The 15,860-nt window shown below is 57.7% G+C and overlaps 2 protein-coding genes across 5 annotated transcripts in view; one reads left to right on the top strand and one right to left on the bottom strand.

Moving 5' to 3' along the window:
- The window catches only part of SMTN (smoothelin), a 24,830-nt gene extending 11,770 nt beyond the window's left edge, over window positions 1–13,060 (top strand). The window contains exons 12-21 of one of the 4 annotated variants that reach the window (XM_011979042.1): window positions 3,801–3,953; window positions 4,032–4,107; window positions 5,236–5,400; window positions 5,497–5,559; window positions 5,768–5,837; window positions 7,140–7,313; window positions 7,511–7,628; window positions 8,197–8,348; window positions 9,333–9,401; window positions 12,755–13,060. In XM_011979042.1, the coding sequence (XP_011834432.1) occupies window positions 3,801–3,953; window positions 4,032–4,107; window positions 5,236–5,400; window positions 5,497–5,559; window positions 5,768–5,837; window positions 7,140–7,313; window positions 7,511–7,628; window positions 8,197–8,348; window positions 9,333–9,401; window positions 12,755–12,905 (1,191 nt within the window). In that variant the 3' untranslated portion in view covers window positions 12,906–13,060. Of the gene's footprint in view, window positions 1–2,243; window positions 2,337–3,800; window positions 3,954–4,031; window positions 4,108–5,235; window positions 5,401–5,496; window positions 5,560–5,767; window positions 5,838–7,139; window positions 7,314–7,510; window positions 7,629–8,196; window positions 8,349–9,332; window positions 9,498–12,754 lie in introns of all 4 variants that reach the window. The other 3 variants (XM_011979044.1, XM_011979041.1, XM_011979043.1) reach the window with 3 other exon arrangements.
- A 182-nt stretch (window positions 13,061–13,242) lies between these two features.
- LOC105539045 (selenoprotein M) lies at window positions 13,243–15,860 on the bottom strand (the record flags this gene model as incomplete). The annotated part of the gene is given in 5 exon segments (XM_011979146.1): window positions 13,243–13,592; window positions 13,672–13,750; window positions 14,098–14,132; window positions 14,349–14,384; window positions 15,789–15,860. Coding segments are annotated over 5 exon segments (381 nt in total), but the record flags the coding sequence as incomplete, so codon positions are not given.

Below are 15,860 nucleotides of genomic sequence, written 5' to 3'. Positions count from 1 at the left end.
GCACTTCTGCATACAGGACAGGTGCTGCGGCCAGAGCTCAGGGTGTCTCCAAAGGGTGTGCTGGGAGCGAGGGCACTATCAACCTTGTCTGGCACTGCCCTCACTCCACCTAATCCTCCTGACAGCTGCCTTTCTCCCCACTCAGAACTGACACTGGGGCTGCGGGCGCCCCCGACCCTACTCAGCACCAGTAGTGGGGGCAAGAGCACCATCACTCGTGTCAACAGCCCTGGGACCCTGGCTCGGCTGGGCAGTGTCACTCATGTCACCAGCTTCAGCCATGCCCCCCCCAGTAGCCGAGGAGGCTGCAGCGTCAAGGTGAGCCCCTCCTCACCCCACCAGTCTCACCATCCGTCAGCCTCACATACACTGCCTCAGGGTGTGGGGTTAGTAGGGTTCCTCTGCTCCTCCCCTACTGAACACACAGAGAAACCGAGGCCCAGAGAGGGAAGGTGGCTGCTCATAGACCACAGCCAGTTGGTGGCAGAGCTAAGGCCAGACCCTAGTGTATCAGCTCCTAAGTGTGTTGGAAGCTTACTCTGTACTGGCGTTAAACTTCCTGGATGCTGATCTCTGATCCTTAGTCCGAAATTGGTTGGTTCATTCCTGGTGAATAGATGGGGAAACTGAGGCTCAGAGGGTGGTGAGGGCTTGCTCCCCTCTTCCTGTGGCAGCCCCAGTGCCCCTGCGCCCACCCACACTGGACATCAGCCCTGAGGTATAGAGCAGCTCATCTGCTCATCCAAGATCAGCCTGGCCCATTAGGAGATTGGAGATTAGTGATTAACATCTGCGTCAACCCCCCTGTGGGGGTTGGGCAGAAGCTGGGACAGACAGGCAGGGGGGCGCCAATCAGGTGAGGCAGCAGCCTAGCAGGTGCCTTGGGAACTGAATACGCAGCACGCTTCCATTATTAATTCCCAAGCCCAGGATCCACTAGCTGGGAGCTCAGTCGGGGAAGGGATCCCCAAGCGGGCCACCCGGCTGCCCAGGTAATGCCCTCTGTGCTGAACCAGGGACTGAACAGGACTTTGGCTGAGGTGAGATGGCTAGGGTCAGCTTTGGGCCTTCTCATGGGAGACAGGGAGAGCGTGAGGGAAATAAAGCACCCTTCCTTTCCAAAAAAGCAGGATCCAGCTGCCTTCTGACAAGGGATTGTGTAGGGTGGAGTGGGGGGACCAGCTGAGGCCCTTGAGGTGGATGGGAGGTGCTCCAGTGAGACCTGGGTCTGACACCACCAACTTGCCTCAGTTTACTCATCTGGAACCAAAGAGGACAGGTGATGTGCTATAACGTGCTTGCTCAAAGCCTGTGGTTGGATGTGAGCACCATAGGCAGGCCAGAGGGCTTTTATGTCAGACCAAGACACTTTTTGTAGCAGATCACTCAAAGTCCTGCCTCCCTGTGCCTCCATTCCCCCATCTGTTCCAGCTATCTAAAACAGCTGGAGTTAGGGTAAAGGGTAAAGGAGTGCAGGCTCTGGAGTCCAGCAGACTGATTCTCACAGCTAATGTACATGGTGGCTCAGGTCCATTACCTGTTCCCTGCCTCAGTTTCTCCACCTGTGAGGCATGGGGCCCTGATCTCAGTGATCTTCAGAACCCAGGCAGTCTTACTGTGCTGCAGGCCTATGATTTCTGCAGGGCTAGAGCCAGGCCTGGCGATCTGCCTGCTTGGGCATGCCCCCCTCCCCCACTGCCCCTTCCACGGAGGAGCCCAGAATAGGTTTCTATTTGGGCTGCAGCTCCAGCTGGCTGGTGGCGGGCTGGGAGGCAGGGGCGGGGCAGGCCCGCGCTGCCCTTGCCTTTGCCCTCGGACCAGCTGCAAAGACTCAGACACTGTCAGCCAGAAGCAGCAGCCCCTGCCACTGCCCCACCATTACCCCCCATAGCGTCCCCACCAGCACCATGCCGGGGGTACCAGGGCCTGGGCCTGAACTGGCCTCAGCCCTTGAGGAGCAGTTGGGCCGGGCACTGGAGGAGCTGCGGGCAGTGGCTGAGGCAGGCCGGGCGGCAGTGACCCAGGCAGCCGAGGTAGCTGTAGCCACCGTGGAGCCGGTGGCCCGGGCAGCTGAAGAACTGCGGGCAGAGAGAGCAGCACTGAGCCGGCGGCTGGATGCACTGAGCAGGCAGGTGGAGGTGCTGAGCCTACGGCTAGGGGTCCCACTTGTGTCCGGCCTCGAGCCTGAGCTGGAGCCCAGCGAGCTGCTCCTGGCTGCCGCCGACCCCGAGGCCCTCTTCCAGGCTGCCGAGGATGCTGGGACCCCTGTGGCCCACCCACCTGCCTTCAGCACCCGCCGCCGCTCCTCCACCTGCACCACCCGCAGCACTAGTCTTGTAAGTCCCTCTGGGTTGGTGGGAGGGGGAGGGTTTGAGCCAGGCTCTGCCTCCGCTGTGACTTTAGATATGTCACCACCTTCTCTGAGCCTCAGTTTACCTATCTTGACAGGGGACTGGGGCACTAGTGCTCTAAGACTAGGGCAAGAGGGTGCCAGGCTCCAGCCCTGAGGCACGCATGGCAGCTGCCCTGGCAGCCCCTGGCATGACCCAGGCCCCAGCCCCCAGCTCCCTGCCGCCCTGCACCCTGGCTAGACCAAGCCTCCCTGAAACAGCTGCCACCTCAGCTCTCCTTACCCTTATAGCAGACAGAGAGGCCCTGCCAGGAGAGGAAGGGCCATAATAGTTGGCCTGGGGCCTTGTCTTCAAGGGGCTAGGGAGATGCCCTGGGAGGGCTACAGGGCTGGAGACTCCTTAGAGGATGGTTTCCAGCAGGGGTGAGGCATGGGGAGGTGGTACAGAGGAGAGCTTCATAGAGGTCTTGGCTCAGGGCAGCCCCAGTCAGACACCTGGTCAGGAGCCTACGGGCCCCGGGCCAACCCCCTTGGCAAGGTGGCAGGCAGATGGGGGGCAACATGTGCTGCCTGGGCACTGGCCCAGGAGGACCCAGGCCTCGGGAACTGGCAGCACAGAGCAGAGCCTGCCTGGGAGGGGGCTGGGAACAAAGCAGCAAAATGAACTGAGGTTCAGGAGTTAGGCTACCTTCAGCTCAGATCCCAGGCTGTGTCACACTTAGAGAGAGACTGTGGGCAAGTCAGTTAGCTGCCCTGAGCCTCAGTTTTCCCTTCTCTCTGTGTGTGTGTGTGTGTGTGTATGTGTGTGTGTGTGTGTGTTTTGTTTTGTTTTTTCTGGTCTTGTTTTGTTTGCGACAAGGTCTTACTCTGTTGCCCAGGCTGGAGTGCAGCTACGTGATCATAGCTCTCTGCAGCCTCTAACTCCTGGGCTCAAGTGATCCTCCTACCTCAGCTTTCTGAGTAGCTGGGACTATAGGTGCACACCACCACCATGCGTAGCTAATTTTTTATTTTTGTTTTTGTAGAGATGTGGTCTCGCTATGTTACCCAGGTTGGTCTCAAACTGCTGGCAACAAGTGGTCCCTCCCTCCTCGGCCTCCCAAACTGTTGAGATTACAGGCATGAGTCACTGCGCCCAGCCTTCCCTTCTGTTAAATAGGGACAGTAAAATCCCTAGTGCTTATACAACGTTACTATGGACTGGAAATCATCATTATTATTACTATCCATTGTATTAATACAATTCTGGGTACATGGGAAGCCCTACAACAAGGCTGTCAGTGTCTCTTCCCTGACTGACACTGACATGGCCATCTTTGGGCAAGCAGGCTGGCAGGCTAGCGGTTATTTCCAAGGCATGCCAGCAACCCTAGGATCTGCTCTCCTATCCATTGGGGGCATGGATGCCCCTGCCCCTGCTTAAAGTCCATGCCCTCTCCCCACCCTGCAGATGGAACCAGAGCCAGCAGAGCCTCCCTCTGCAGCAGTGGAAGCAGCCAATGGGGCCGAGCAGACCCGAGTGAACAAAGCACCAGAGGGGCGGAGCCCTCTGAGCGCTGAGGAGCTGATGACTATTGAGGACGAAGGAGTCTTGGACAAAATGGTATGGCCAGATCTGGTGGGCTGGGGGTTGGCGGAGGCCAGCAGGCACCAGGTAGCCAATGACGGGCTCTATATGCAGCTGGATCAGAGCACGGACTTTGAAGAGCGGAAGCTCATCCGGGCTGCACTTCGTGAGCTCCGACAAAGGAAGAGAGGTAGAGAGCCAGTTGCCCTACCCTAGATCCAGCTGCCCCATTCCCCAGCTGCTCCCCTCATACTCTGGGGTCCATTTGTGGATACCCCAGCTTAATAACTGCCCTACCCAGCTTCTCCTTCTCTAGATCCAGCAGTTCCCTTGGCTATTCCCCGCTGGATCCAGCTGTTCCCTTCCCTAGCTCCTTCTCTCCTGCTGGCGACCCCAGTTATTCTTCCCAACCAGCTTCTCTTCTCCTTCCTAGACCCAGACACTCCCTCCCGCAGCTACTCTCTCCTTGGATCCAGTTGCCTCTCAAAGTACTGTCAACGACTCCTTCCCTGAATCCAGATATTCCTTCTCCCTGCTGCTCCTCTCTCCCTGAAGTCCATTGATGGCCATCTTAGCCTCTGCCCCATCCAGCTTCCCTTTTCCTGGACACAGCTACTTCCTCCCCCAGATAGTTCTTCCCTGGACACATCTGTTCATTCCCTTAGATTCTGGGTTCCATTGCTTCTCCTCTCAAATACTCGCAATTACTCTTTCTCTGAATCTAGCTGCTTCTGCCAGGGCCCACTGATGGCCACCCCAGTCTCTATCTCTACCCACCTACTTCTGTTTTAAGCCCAGTTAACCCCCTTCACTAGCTTCTCTCCCAACTACTCTTCCCCTGGATCAGATTGCTTCTCAGCTCCCATCAATTGCTCCCTTCCTGGATCTAAATATTCCTGCCTCTCCAGCTGCTCTTCTCCAACCAAAGACCCACTGATGGCCCACTCAGCTACTTCCTCATTCAGCTTCTCCTTTCTTAGACTCAGCTACCCCCTCACTAGATCTAGATACCTCTCCTGACTTAGCTACGCATTTCTATAGAAACTCCCTTCCTGGATCCATACCCCTTTGAGTTTAGCTATTCCGTATTCTCTAGTTTCTGCCTGAGTCCATCAGCCCCTTCCGACACTCAATTCCCTGTCAAGTTATGGCTGTCCCCTCACCCCAGCTGTTCCTAGAGAGGCCCTTGTTACCTGTGTCATTCATGTTTCTAACAAGCCACCCTCCACCCCATCTTGTGTGCCCCATGCACCTGTGCATCTGTGCTGTGTGGGCGTTGGTGGCCCTTTTGTGCATGCACGGGGCATCCCCTGCCCAGACCAGCGGGACAAGGAGCGGGAACGGCGGCTGCAGGAGGCACGGGGCCGGCCAGGGGAGGGCCGCGGCAACACGGCCAGTGAGACCACCACGAGGCACAGCCAGCGGGCAGCTGATGGCTCTGCTGTCAGCACCGTTACCAAGACTGAGCGGCTCGTCCACTCCAGTAAGGGGCCAAATGGGGCCCAGGGCTCAGGGTGGGAACACATCCTCCCCCGGCTCCCTGTGCCTTTCACATCCTTCTCATCCCCTGCCCCTGCAGATGATGGCACACGGACGGCCCGCACCACCACAGTGGAGTCAAGTTTCGTGAGGCGCTCGGAGAGTAAGACCACCTGGCGTCGCCCTGTGCCTGCCTGCCTGTCCGCCTACCTCCTCCGGCTCTTCCTTGAGCTCTCTCTCCGTGTCTTCAACTGTGCCGTCACTTTCTTTTCTCTGCCTGCGGCTATCACCATCCCTCCATACAGCCTCTCATCCCATCTCCTGATGTCCAGCCCCAGCCCTCACCCGGTGCCCCTTCCCCTTTTCTGCAGATGGCAGTGGCAGCACCATGATGCAAACCAAGACCTTCTCCTCTTCCTCCTCATCCAAGAAGATGGGCAGGTGAGCACCAGCACCCAATCCCTGACCATAGAGGAGTCAGTGCCACAGGGGACCTAACTGCAAACCCATTTTACAAAGGGGTAGGCCGGGCACAGTGGCTCTTGCCTGTAATCCCAGCACTTTGGGAGGCCGAGGCAGGTGGATCACTTGAGGTCAGGAGTTCAAGACCAGCCTGGCCAACATGGTGAAACCCCATCTCTACTAAAAATACAAAAATTAGCCAGGCGTGGTGGCAGGCACCTGTAATCCCAACTACCGGGGAGGCTGAGGCACAAGAATCACTTGAATCCGGGAGGCGGAGGTTGCAGTGAGCTGAGACCACTCCACTGCACTCCAGACTGGGCAACAGAGCGAGACTCAGTCTCAAAAATAAATAAATAGACAAACAAACAAATAAATAAAATAGAGGGGTAGACTGGGATGCTTGGAGGTAACAGGTCTGTAGCCAGGGAGGGACAAAGTGAGAGTTAAGGATCCTGCTCGTTTTGGGATCTCATTTTATTCTCAACCACACCACAGGAGAGGTGGATGTTCAGGGAGGCCAGTGAGTTGCTTAGGGGTTCACATCTCTGAGTGGCCACAATAGCATTGAAGCCTTAGAGAGGCCTACCTACCACACTGAGCTGCCTGGTGGCACTGCCACTTGCCAGTATCTGCAAACCATGTCCCAGGTCACAGAGCACCTTTATACCTTAGGCCCATGAGGAAGGAGGGCACCCGCATGTAACAGAGGCTGTTGGGGCTGGCAGAAAGCAGGAACAGGATCAGAATCCAGGATGGGAATCAAAGGGGTCCAGGGACTCTGAGTCAGAGAGACTTTGTTCAAGTTCTAGTTCTGGCCATCACGTCCTCTGAAATCATAGGCAAGTTACTGCCGGGGGTCTCAGTTTCCTCACCTTTAGTGGAATTGGTAAGGCCCCCTCCCTGCTCTTGTGAAGTTTAAAATGGCACACAGGAAAGGATCAACAGAGATGAATTATTATTATGTTAGTCATCATTTTTATTAGCGGATAGTGCCCAGAAGCTGAACTCACCTGTAACTTGAGGGTACAATGAGCCTTCTCAGAGAACTGCTCATGGGTGGGGGAGGGGAAGGCGGAAACCCATTGAAAACCTTGCTGTCATTTGAGCCTCAGTGAATTCTAAAATGGGTGTGATGAGGACGCCTCCCTCCCTGGCAGGCGTTTGTGGCAGTGGAGATACTAGTGTGCCACAAGACACCCCCTCCTCCTCGCGAGTGGTGGCCCAGGCTGGGGAGCAGCCCTCCTCTCCCTGCCTAACATGCGTCTCCCCAACCCCTAGCATCTTCGACCGCGAGGACCAGACTAGCCCACGGGCCGGCAGCCTGGCGGCGCTCGAGAAACGCCAGGCCGAGAAGAAGAAAGAGCTGATGAAGGCGCAGAGTCTGCCCAAGACCTCAGCCTCCCAGGCGCGCAAGGCCATGATTGAGAAGTTGGAGAAGGAGGGCGCGGCCGGGTGAGCTGCAGAAGTGGGCTGGGCAGTGGGGGGCGGGGCTTCATAGTTGGCCCGGCAGAGGCGGGAAGAACGCGCGGCTAGATCTGTGGTGCAAAGGCCCGAAGGTCACGGAAGGCGGGGCCTGGGATCCACTGGGTGGGCCCACTGAGGCACGCCCCTTATAGTCGTGTGACCTGGTCCTGACACCGCCCCTACAGCAGCCCTGGCGGACCCCGCGCAGCCGTGCAGCGATCCACCAGCTTCGGGGTCCCCAACGCCAACAGCATCAAGCAGATGCTGCTGGACTGGTGCCGAGCCAAGACTCGCGGCTACGAGGTGAGCCCCGGGAGGCCAGGGGGCCTGGAGGCCTCCCCAGACCCCAGCTCAGCAGCCCCCTCTTAGCAGAGCTCCTTTTATTCCCCAGTACACTTCCCGCCACTTTATGGCCTCACAAGGAACATGGAAAGGCTCTTGGGGTGAGGAAACTGAGGCTCAAAGAGGACACAAGACAAGCCCTAGATTCCAGCATCAGTGATGAAGTAACAGGGCCTCTTGGGTGGTGGGCAGGGTTCAAGGCCGGATCCCACTCTTGGAGTCCCCTCCTCGTTGCTCTGTAGGAGGCCCTGAGTCAATTTCTCTAAACCAGGGAAGGAGTGATGAGGCATGACCATGGCCTTAGCTGCGTGGCGCTGGGCCTCTCAGTAGCTCTGTCCCTTGAAATCGCAAATATGGGAGTTGACAGACTCACTTGGAGGAGGCTCGTGTTCCAACTATTCACTCATTGTGCAAGCTACAGGGCCTCCCTGTGCCCAGTGCCCTAGGTCTGGAATACCAGAATGCTGAGGGGTAGACAGCAGCGGGGAGTTGCCCCCAGGGTCCTGACCCGTCCTCTTACGGCTTATAGCATGTCGACATCCAGAACTTCTCCTCCAGCTGGAGTGATGGGATGGCCTTCTGTGCCCTGGTGCACAACTTCTTCCCTGAGGCCTTCGACTATGGGCAGCTTAGCCCTCAGAACCGACGCCAGAACTTCGAGGTGGCCTTCTCATCTGCGGAGTAAGTGTGGGCCGTGGCCCTGCTAATGTTGCTGCACATCTGGGGCTGGACATCGGGACCAGGCCCAGTTGCCCTGAGAACCCCTGGAGCGGGCCGGCCACTTGGTCAGTCAGCGGCTGAGACCCCCTTCCCCAGAGAGTCCCCGTCCTTCTCCATCCCCGCTCACCCGCTGCTGAGCGTGCCAGGTGCCCGCCGGAACGAAGGAGCCACAGGCCGGCCTACCAGCCCGGGCCAAGGCCCACCAGGTGGCCCTGTCCATATCCCCTCCATCCTCCCTCTGCCCCCTTCTCCCTCTCTCTCCCTTTCTCTGTCCTGCTCTCCTCCCACTATCACCAGAGCTTCCTGCTCCCACGGGATCCCGGCTGGAGATTCCAAAAGGAGGCTCCTGGCCCGGGCACCGTGCCCGCCCAGCCTATATAGTGCTGCCAGAGGCTTATATAGGACCTCAGCAAGCCCTCCACTTTGGAATCGTTGCCCCGTCTGCTCACCTCACCCTCAGCACCCTTCTCCATCTGTCTTCCCTTCTCTCCCCTTTTCTTTCTGGTTTCTCTCAAATTTCTTCCTCTTCCTCCTTCTCCTCCTCCTCCTCCCCCCACCTCCTCTCACGCCTCCCTCACCCCCTCTCCCCGGGGCACAGCCCTCCTCTCCAACCTTGGTGCCAACGCCGTTTACCCCACCCCGCGTTCCCGCTTGCCCCTAGAGTTCTCTGCACCTGTGACTGGTTTGGCCCCCACCCCTGTTTGCATTGCACACCATTAGTGATGGGTAGTGAGCGGCACGTCCACAGTGGGGAGGCGGCATGCGGGGGGCTGGCAGACTGCAGCACTGGAATCGTAACTGAACTCATGTCTCTGTGTGTGTGTGTATGTGTGTGTCTCTGTTTCCTCCCCTCTCTCTTCTCTGCCTCTTCCCTCTCTTCCCCACCTGGGGCCCTGGCCTCCTGCCCCCGTCCCCCACCCCTTCCCGGCCCCCTACCCTCCCCAGGACCCATGCGGACTGCCCGCAGCTCCTGGATACAGAGGACATGGTGCGGCTTCGAGAGCCTGACTGGAAGTGCGTGTACACGTACATCCAGGAGTTCTACCGCTGTCTGGTCCAGAAGGGGCTGGTAAAAACCAAAAAGTCCTAACCCCTGCTCGGGGCCCCACGGTGAGAAACGCCGCCTCTCCCATCTGTCCCATTTCACCAGAATCTGCTCAGCAAGGCACAGAGAGGGTCCAGGGAGGCGGGTGGGAGAAGTAAGGGGGGCATTTAGTCAAGCCAGAGGAGCCAGACATAGCCCTGTCTTCTGGCAGTTCAGGGCCCAAGGCGAGACCATTCTGAATGGGCGGTGATGACCCAGGTGAGCAGCACTGTGATGGGGGAAGCCCAGGGGAGGTGCCTGACCCAGGTCTGGGCCCTCCATCTGAAAAAAGTGCAAACTAAGCTGGGATCTGAACAAGTTCAGGCTAAAGGAGGCAGAGGGAGTTCCAGGCAGAGGGATCAGCCTAGGCTTAGCAGGGCAAGAGAGCTGAAGAGCGCAGCACACCAGGAAGGGAAGAAACTTGAGTCTGGATATGAGGGAGGAGGAGGGGGCCACAGTTAGAAGTTTGACCTTCAGGCCGAGCACGGTGGCTCATGCCTGTAATCCCAGCACTTTGGGAGGCCGAGGCGGGCAGATCACAAGGTCAGGAGTTCGAGAGCAGCCTGGCCAACATGATGAAACCCCATCTCTAGTAAAAATACAAAAATTAGCCAGGCGTAGTGGCACACGCCTGTAATCCCAGCTACTCAGGAAGCTGAGGCAGGAGAATCACTTGAACCCAGAAGGCAGAGGTTGCAATGAGCCGAAATCGTGCCACTGTACTCCAGCCTGGGTGACACGGCGAGACTCTGTCTCAAAAAAAAAAAAAAAAAAAATTGACCTTCCTCCTGAGGACAACAGGAGTCATAAAAGGTTTCCAAACAGAGGAGGGATGGATGTAGCATTCTAGGACCTTCCTTGGATGAGGCTTGGACGAGAGACGGGATGGACTAGATGGCTGGAAGAGCGAGAGAGACAGGCTTCCCAATAGATCTGGTTTGGAGAGGGAGAGGGAAGGTCAAGAAGTCTGCCAGGCTCCTATGTGGGCACTGGAGAGTTGGTGGTGCCATACTCCAAAGTGGGGAGCTCAGGGGCAGGACCAGTTCAACAGGAAGATGTTTCTGGCTGGGGGTTCTGGATCCTAAACCAGCTGTGGCATTTCCTCTCTGGTCACCTCACCTCAGTACCAAAGTAGAGAATTCAGATCCTGAACTAACTACCCCATTACAGACAAGGAGCTCAGAGAGAGAGAGGGGCTAAGACTGTCCTGGGGGTGGGAGGGAGAGGGAAGATGGTTAGTTCAGAGGTGGGGCCGGAAACTGAGACTCCAGACTCCCCACTTAGTGGCTGTTTTCCTTGCCCCATCACTGCGTTCCCGCCCATTTTGTAGAGAGGATTGAAAATAGAGGCCCAGAAGGAGCAAGGGGATTGGCTGAAGGAATGTGAGTCAGTGACAGGTAGGGGCACACTCAGATGCCCCTCGGGGCCTATAGCCATTATGGGGGGCAGTCCACACGTGCACACACACACTCAGAGAAGGAGCGCAGATGAGGGGAGGATGGGCTTGGTGCTATCTCCAGATCATATATGGACTTAGGAGCTGCTGCCCAACAAGCCAGCTTGGAGGGAGAGGGGCCCAGCCCAGCCCTGATCCAGTTGGAAAGTGTGACTCAGCCGTGCTGTTGCTCAAGTTGCCTGGTGTTTGGCCTGTCACTGGGGCAGCCTGAGCCCTGAGCCCTGAGCCGTGAGCCCCAGTGTAAACAATGGCTTTATAAGGTCTCCAGGGAAGGGAGTAGGGGCGGGAGGGAGCACCAGGTTGGAGAGGGAGGTCAGGATCCCTGGGACGATAGCCATAGCTGGAAGAAGCTTCAGAGAGAGGCTGCCTCTGCATCATGGTATAGCTCGGGAAACAAGCCCAGTATGGGATAGGGATGACCCCAGGGGCACGTAGCACATCAGCAGCAGACCGAGAACCCTCTCACCCATCCTAAATTCTTGTAAGGTCTCAAATGAGATAGGGAATAACTGTCCTGTTCTAAAGAGGGGGAAACTGAGTCACAGAAAAGGGCCTTATCTAGCACCCACAACTGGTTAGGGATAGAGTCTGGACTAAAACAGAGGTGTTCTGCCTCCCAGGTTTCTTCTTTGAAGGAGTCCAGGTGAGTTGGGAGTAGGCCCAGCCCTACCACAGTTCTGAGTTTGTCCATAAGGGCACAAGATGGGAGGTGGTCTTGGGTTCTCAGGTGTCTTGAGAATAAGGAGGAATTCTTGCCATTATGCCTTCCCTGCCATAGGAAACTCAGTCTGCAACATTGAATGCTTGCTATGTGCCAGGTGTGGCAGATAGGAGAGAGCAAACAGGGATCAAGACAGAAGAGGTCCTGCTCTGGGGGTTGAGGGACAGGGGAAAGGGAGCCAGAGAGCAGACTCCAGCTTCAGAGCTCTGGGGGCTGTCAGTTGCTTAATAGGCACAACCCACTCACTCCAGAGTGGGGAAAAGGCTTTGCCAACACCCAGAACTGGGGGCCTGGGTCCCATGCAGCCTAACCTGCACTTACTAAACCGTGGGGCTTGAAACAAGTCGCTCCTCTGCTCTGTCACTCAGTTTCCTTATCTGTGAAGGGCAACTAGCATTCTGAAGGATGGCCAGAAGGGTGGTCCCACCCCTGAGCATGGTGTAGATGGTCCATTGGTATTGGCTGGGATCCTCATCTGCCTCCCCTGCTCTACCCAAGGCAGATGATAAGGGTTAGAGAACCCCTCTGCTGCCCACACATTCCCTGGCCTCCATCTCCAGCAGCAGGGTTATCCCTACCCCCTGTCAAAGAACAGGGGTCTGGGTCTCTCAACAGGAAGTACCGGGTCAGGGAGCTAGCAGACAATCATCAGGGGACCACAGGCTAACTAGAGTGAGAAATGTCCATAGAGAAAGATTGGCCAGTGATGAAGCCCATTTGGGTGCAAAGGCCCAGCTGAGAGGCTTCTACCAACTGAAGTGTGCCAGTGAGGGTGAGCAGAAGGCGGTCTCCAGGGAGAGCACGGGCAGAGTTTGGAGCCAGCTCCTCCCCAGAGGTGGAGGAAACAGACCCAGGACCTGCCTGACTGGGATGGGGCTCTCTTCTGCCATCTCCGCCTCCACCTGCCTAGCTCTGCTCCCCCGCCCCGAGGGATACCTCTAGGCTTGGGTAGATGAAGCCAGGGGCTTCCTGCCTTCCTGGAAGGCTTTTCCCTGCCTGGAGTAAGACCAGCAGGCAATGCGGCAATAAACAAGACCTTGGGGTAGAGGGGCGCCACGAGAGGCGGGGCCGGTGCTGACATCCACCCCCGTACCCCCTCCCTGCAGGATGCTAGTGGACTGTGTGCCCCTGGTGGAGGTGGAGGACATGATGATCATGGGCAAGAAGCCTGACCCCAAGTGTGTCTTCACCTATGTGCAGTCGCTCTACAACCACCTGCGGCGCCATGAACTGCGCCTGCGCGGCAAGAATGTCTAGCCTCCCTGCCCGCATGGCCAGCCAGTGGCAAGCTGCCGCCCCCACCCTCCGGGCACCGTCCCCTCCCTGTGCGCCCGCCCACCGCTGCCCTGTCTGTCGCGACACCCTCCCCCCACATACACGCAGCGTTTTGATAAATTATTGGTTTTCAACGATTCTGACTCCTCCCTGCGTCTCCTGGGGGTGGGGAGGGGGCTTGAACCGAAGGCGGCTCTGCAAGGTCTCCAACTCCAGCAGCCAGGCACTTGGGAATGCGAGGTCCCGCTGGGGTCCTCAGAGGTTCTTCTTTCGACCTCCCACCCCATCCCCCCGCAGCAAGCAATGAAGGAGTCGAGCCTCAGTTAAGGCAGGAGGGAATTTAGTGGAGCTGGGGAGGGAAGAAAGTGGGGTTGGGAGAACCTTTCATCCCTGCTGGCCCGGGGACGGGGCATCGGCCCTCAGCAAGAGAGGTATTCCCGGGATGCTGAGCGCTTCATTCTGTCTCCAGGACTCAGGCAGGGTGGTCCCAGCTCCGCCGCGCCCCCGGACCTACAGGTCGGCGTGGTCCGAAGTTTCCTCCGGGGGCCTAGCGGGCGCCCACACGTACTCGGGGGGCACCTGCGCGTCGGGCGCCGCCTTGCGGTAGAAGCCGAGCTCCTGCACCAGCGCGTTGATCTCTTCGCGGGTCATTTCACTGAGCGGTATGCGCTGAGGCGGAGGAGGAGCGGGGTCAGCAGACTGGGTCTCACCTCTGGCTTTGCCCCCAGCCCGCCTCCCACGGCCTCACCTCCAGTTCCTCGTAGCGGCGGCCCAGCAGCACGAGCTCAGGGTCGGCCCCAGGGAGGTGTTTCATCACCAGGTTGTGACTGGAGGTGGTGTTAAGGAGGGTGGTGGTGGGCAGAGGGAGGTAGTGGTTCCCGCAGCCTTACTGATGGGAACAGCATTGCCTCCATTGCTGAGCGCTTACTCTGTGCCCGGGTGGGGCCAGGGTCTCCGCTTATACGTGAGAAAATTAGGGTTCATTCTGTGGCAGTCATCACTAGTCAATCTCTCTTGCCCACCCAACATGGAGACCACCTCAGAATCCTCTGGGCGGCCACTACCAATCAATTCCACTTGTCAGTTGAAAACCATCTGCCACCCCTTTCTTAAGTTAAGTGGAGATTCTCCCAGGTGCCCAACCCATTTCCCCTCCCCCAGAACAGAAGGATACTAGAATGGAATGTCCTGGGTGATGAAAGCCTTCACCTGGGGAGGAACCAGAGCATCAGAGACCATGACCCCAGTCTCCTCGAGGTACAGACGGGGCACTGAAGCCCAGTGAAGTCATAAAGCAAGTCAGGTGCAGGCTCCTGACTCTTAGCCTAGGGATCCTCCCCCCAGCCCCAGTCATTAGGACCATGTTGCCCACTCCCCAAGAGGCTCAGGGGGAACAGAGCTAGGGACCTCTTCCTTCAAACTCACCTCCTTTAGGCGGTTCAGCTGTCATCCCCCACAGGTCTGGAGGGGGATAAAATGGGATAGGTCAGAGGTCCTTCACATTTATACCAGCCACATCCCCAAAGCCATACATCCTTATCCCTGAGTTGGGTCGGTCTGTGAGTTATCCCTGGATCAGCAGTTCCCAAGGTGTGAAGGAAATGCTGGCCCCTTGTGGACAGAAGGGGGAACTGTGTATACAGCTGGGGAGACTCAGGCCTACAGACACCAGGGAAAAAGAGCAAGGCCAGAGACCCACAGTGTGCCTGCCAGCCTTGGGGCCTGTACATCCTACTGGCTGTTGACTGACTCCCAATGCCCAGGGGAAATGATCACCCTGCTCCTCTTAAGCAGTAGAGACCTGGGCTTGGCCTTTGATCCCTGAAATCTCACAGTGGAGGCAGACCAGAAGGAAACACCTCAGAATGGCCCTGGGGGCCCCCATTAGAGACACCTACCATCTGGTCCCTACTCTACACAGGCAGACCTCACCCTGCCTGCCACCTGCGGCCCAGCCCCACAGACCATCTGCTTGCTTCCCTGACATGGGAGGGTGGGAGGACTCCTCCCTGCCTTCCCTGAGGAGACACCACCATCCAGCAGGAGTGCAGACCCCAGGACCACCCACTCCAGCCCTCCTCCATCCTACCCTCAGCCCTTTCCTTAGAGACGGTCTCACTATGTCCGCCAAGCTGGTCTTGAACTCCTGGGCTCAAGCAATCCTCCTGTCTTGGCCTCCCAAAGTGCTGGGATTACAGGGGTGCACTACCAGCACCCAGCCATTCTACACCTTTTTGTCAGAGCTGACAAAAAGCTCAGAGGAGGGCTGTGATGGTCAAAGTCACATAGCAAGACAGGGACTCCGAAAGGGAATTTCCTGGTAGGGGGAGCATGGGAGGCTGCTGCAGAGTAAATGTTGACAAACAAGTTCCCAACTTGGTTCCCCCTCCGAGTTGGCCCCCTTCCCTGGCTCCTGCATATGGAAGGAGGCACCCAGAAACTCTTCTCTCCCCCTAGAAAAAGGAAAAGAGACTTTCTGGAACCTCAAGCCCTGGAACTGGGTGGGGGAGGAATTCCAGGAACATGAAGTGATGGGGGATGGGAAGTTGGGACAGGATTGGGAGTCATAGGCCACGAGAAGAGTTAGGAGACTGCTCTGTCAGTGTGTCTGGGTGTCCGCTGGCGGGCCGGGTAGGGGGAGCTGGGGAAGGGTTCGGAGTTCCAGGCCCCAAAGTCGGTGTCTCAGACTTCCACGGTGGATGCTGGGGTCATCTGGGGCTAGGGAACAGGAGGGACGGTCCCGGCGCAAGGGGGAAAGCAGGGACTCGAGGTTCAAGGTGGTCCTGGGGCCAGGGCAGACGGTGCTCCCATGGGGCCGCAGGGTTGGGGGACGGTAGTGTCGGGGCTGGAGGCCGGCGTACTCACCTCTACCCGGGCGCGGGTCAGGCCGCTCAGACGATTCCAGTCCGGCCGGTAGGCAGTGGCGGCTGTGGCTGG

Source organism: Mandrillus leucophaeus, unplaced genomic scaffold, assembly GCF_000951045.1.
Source record: "Mandrillus leucophaeus isolate KB7577 unplaced genomic scaffold, Mleu.le_1.0 Scaffold2, whole genome shotgun sequence".
Lineage (NCBI taxonomy): Eukaryota > Metazoa > Chordata > Mammalia > Primates > Cercopithecidae > Mandrillus > Mandrillus leucophaeus.
The sequence above is the reverse complement of the archived record's forward strand: the minus strand, read 5'-3'. Positions and strand labels throughout refer to the sequence as shown.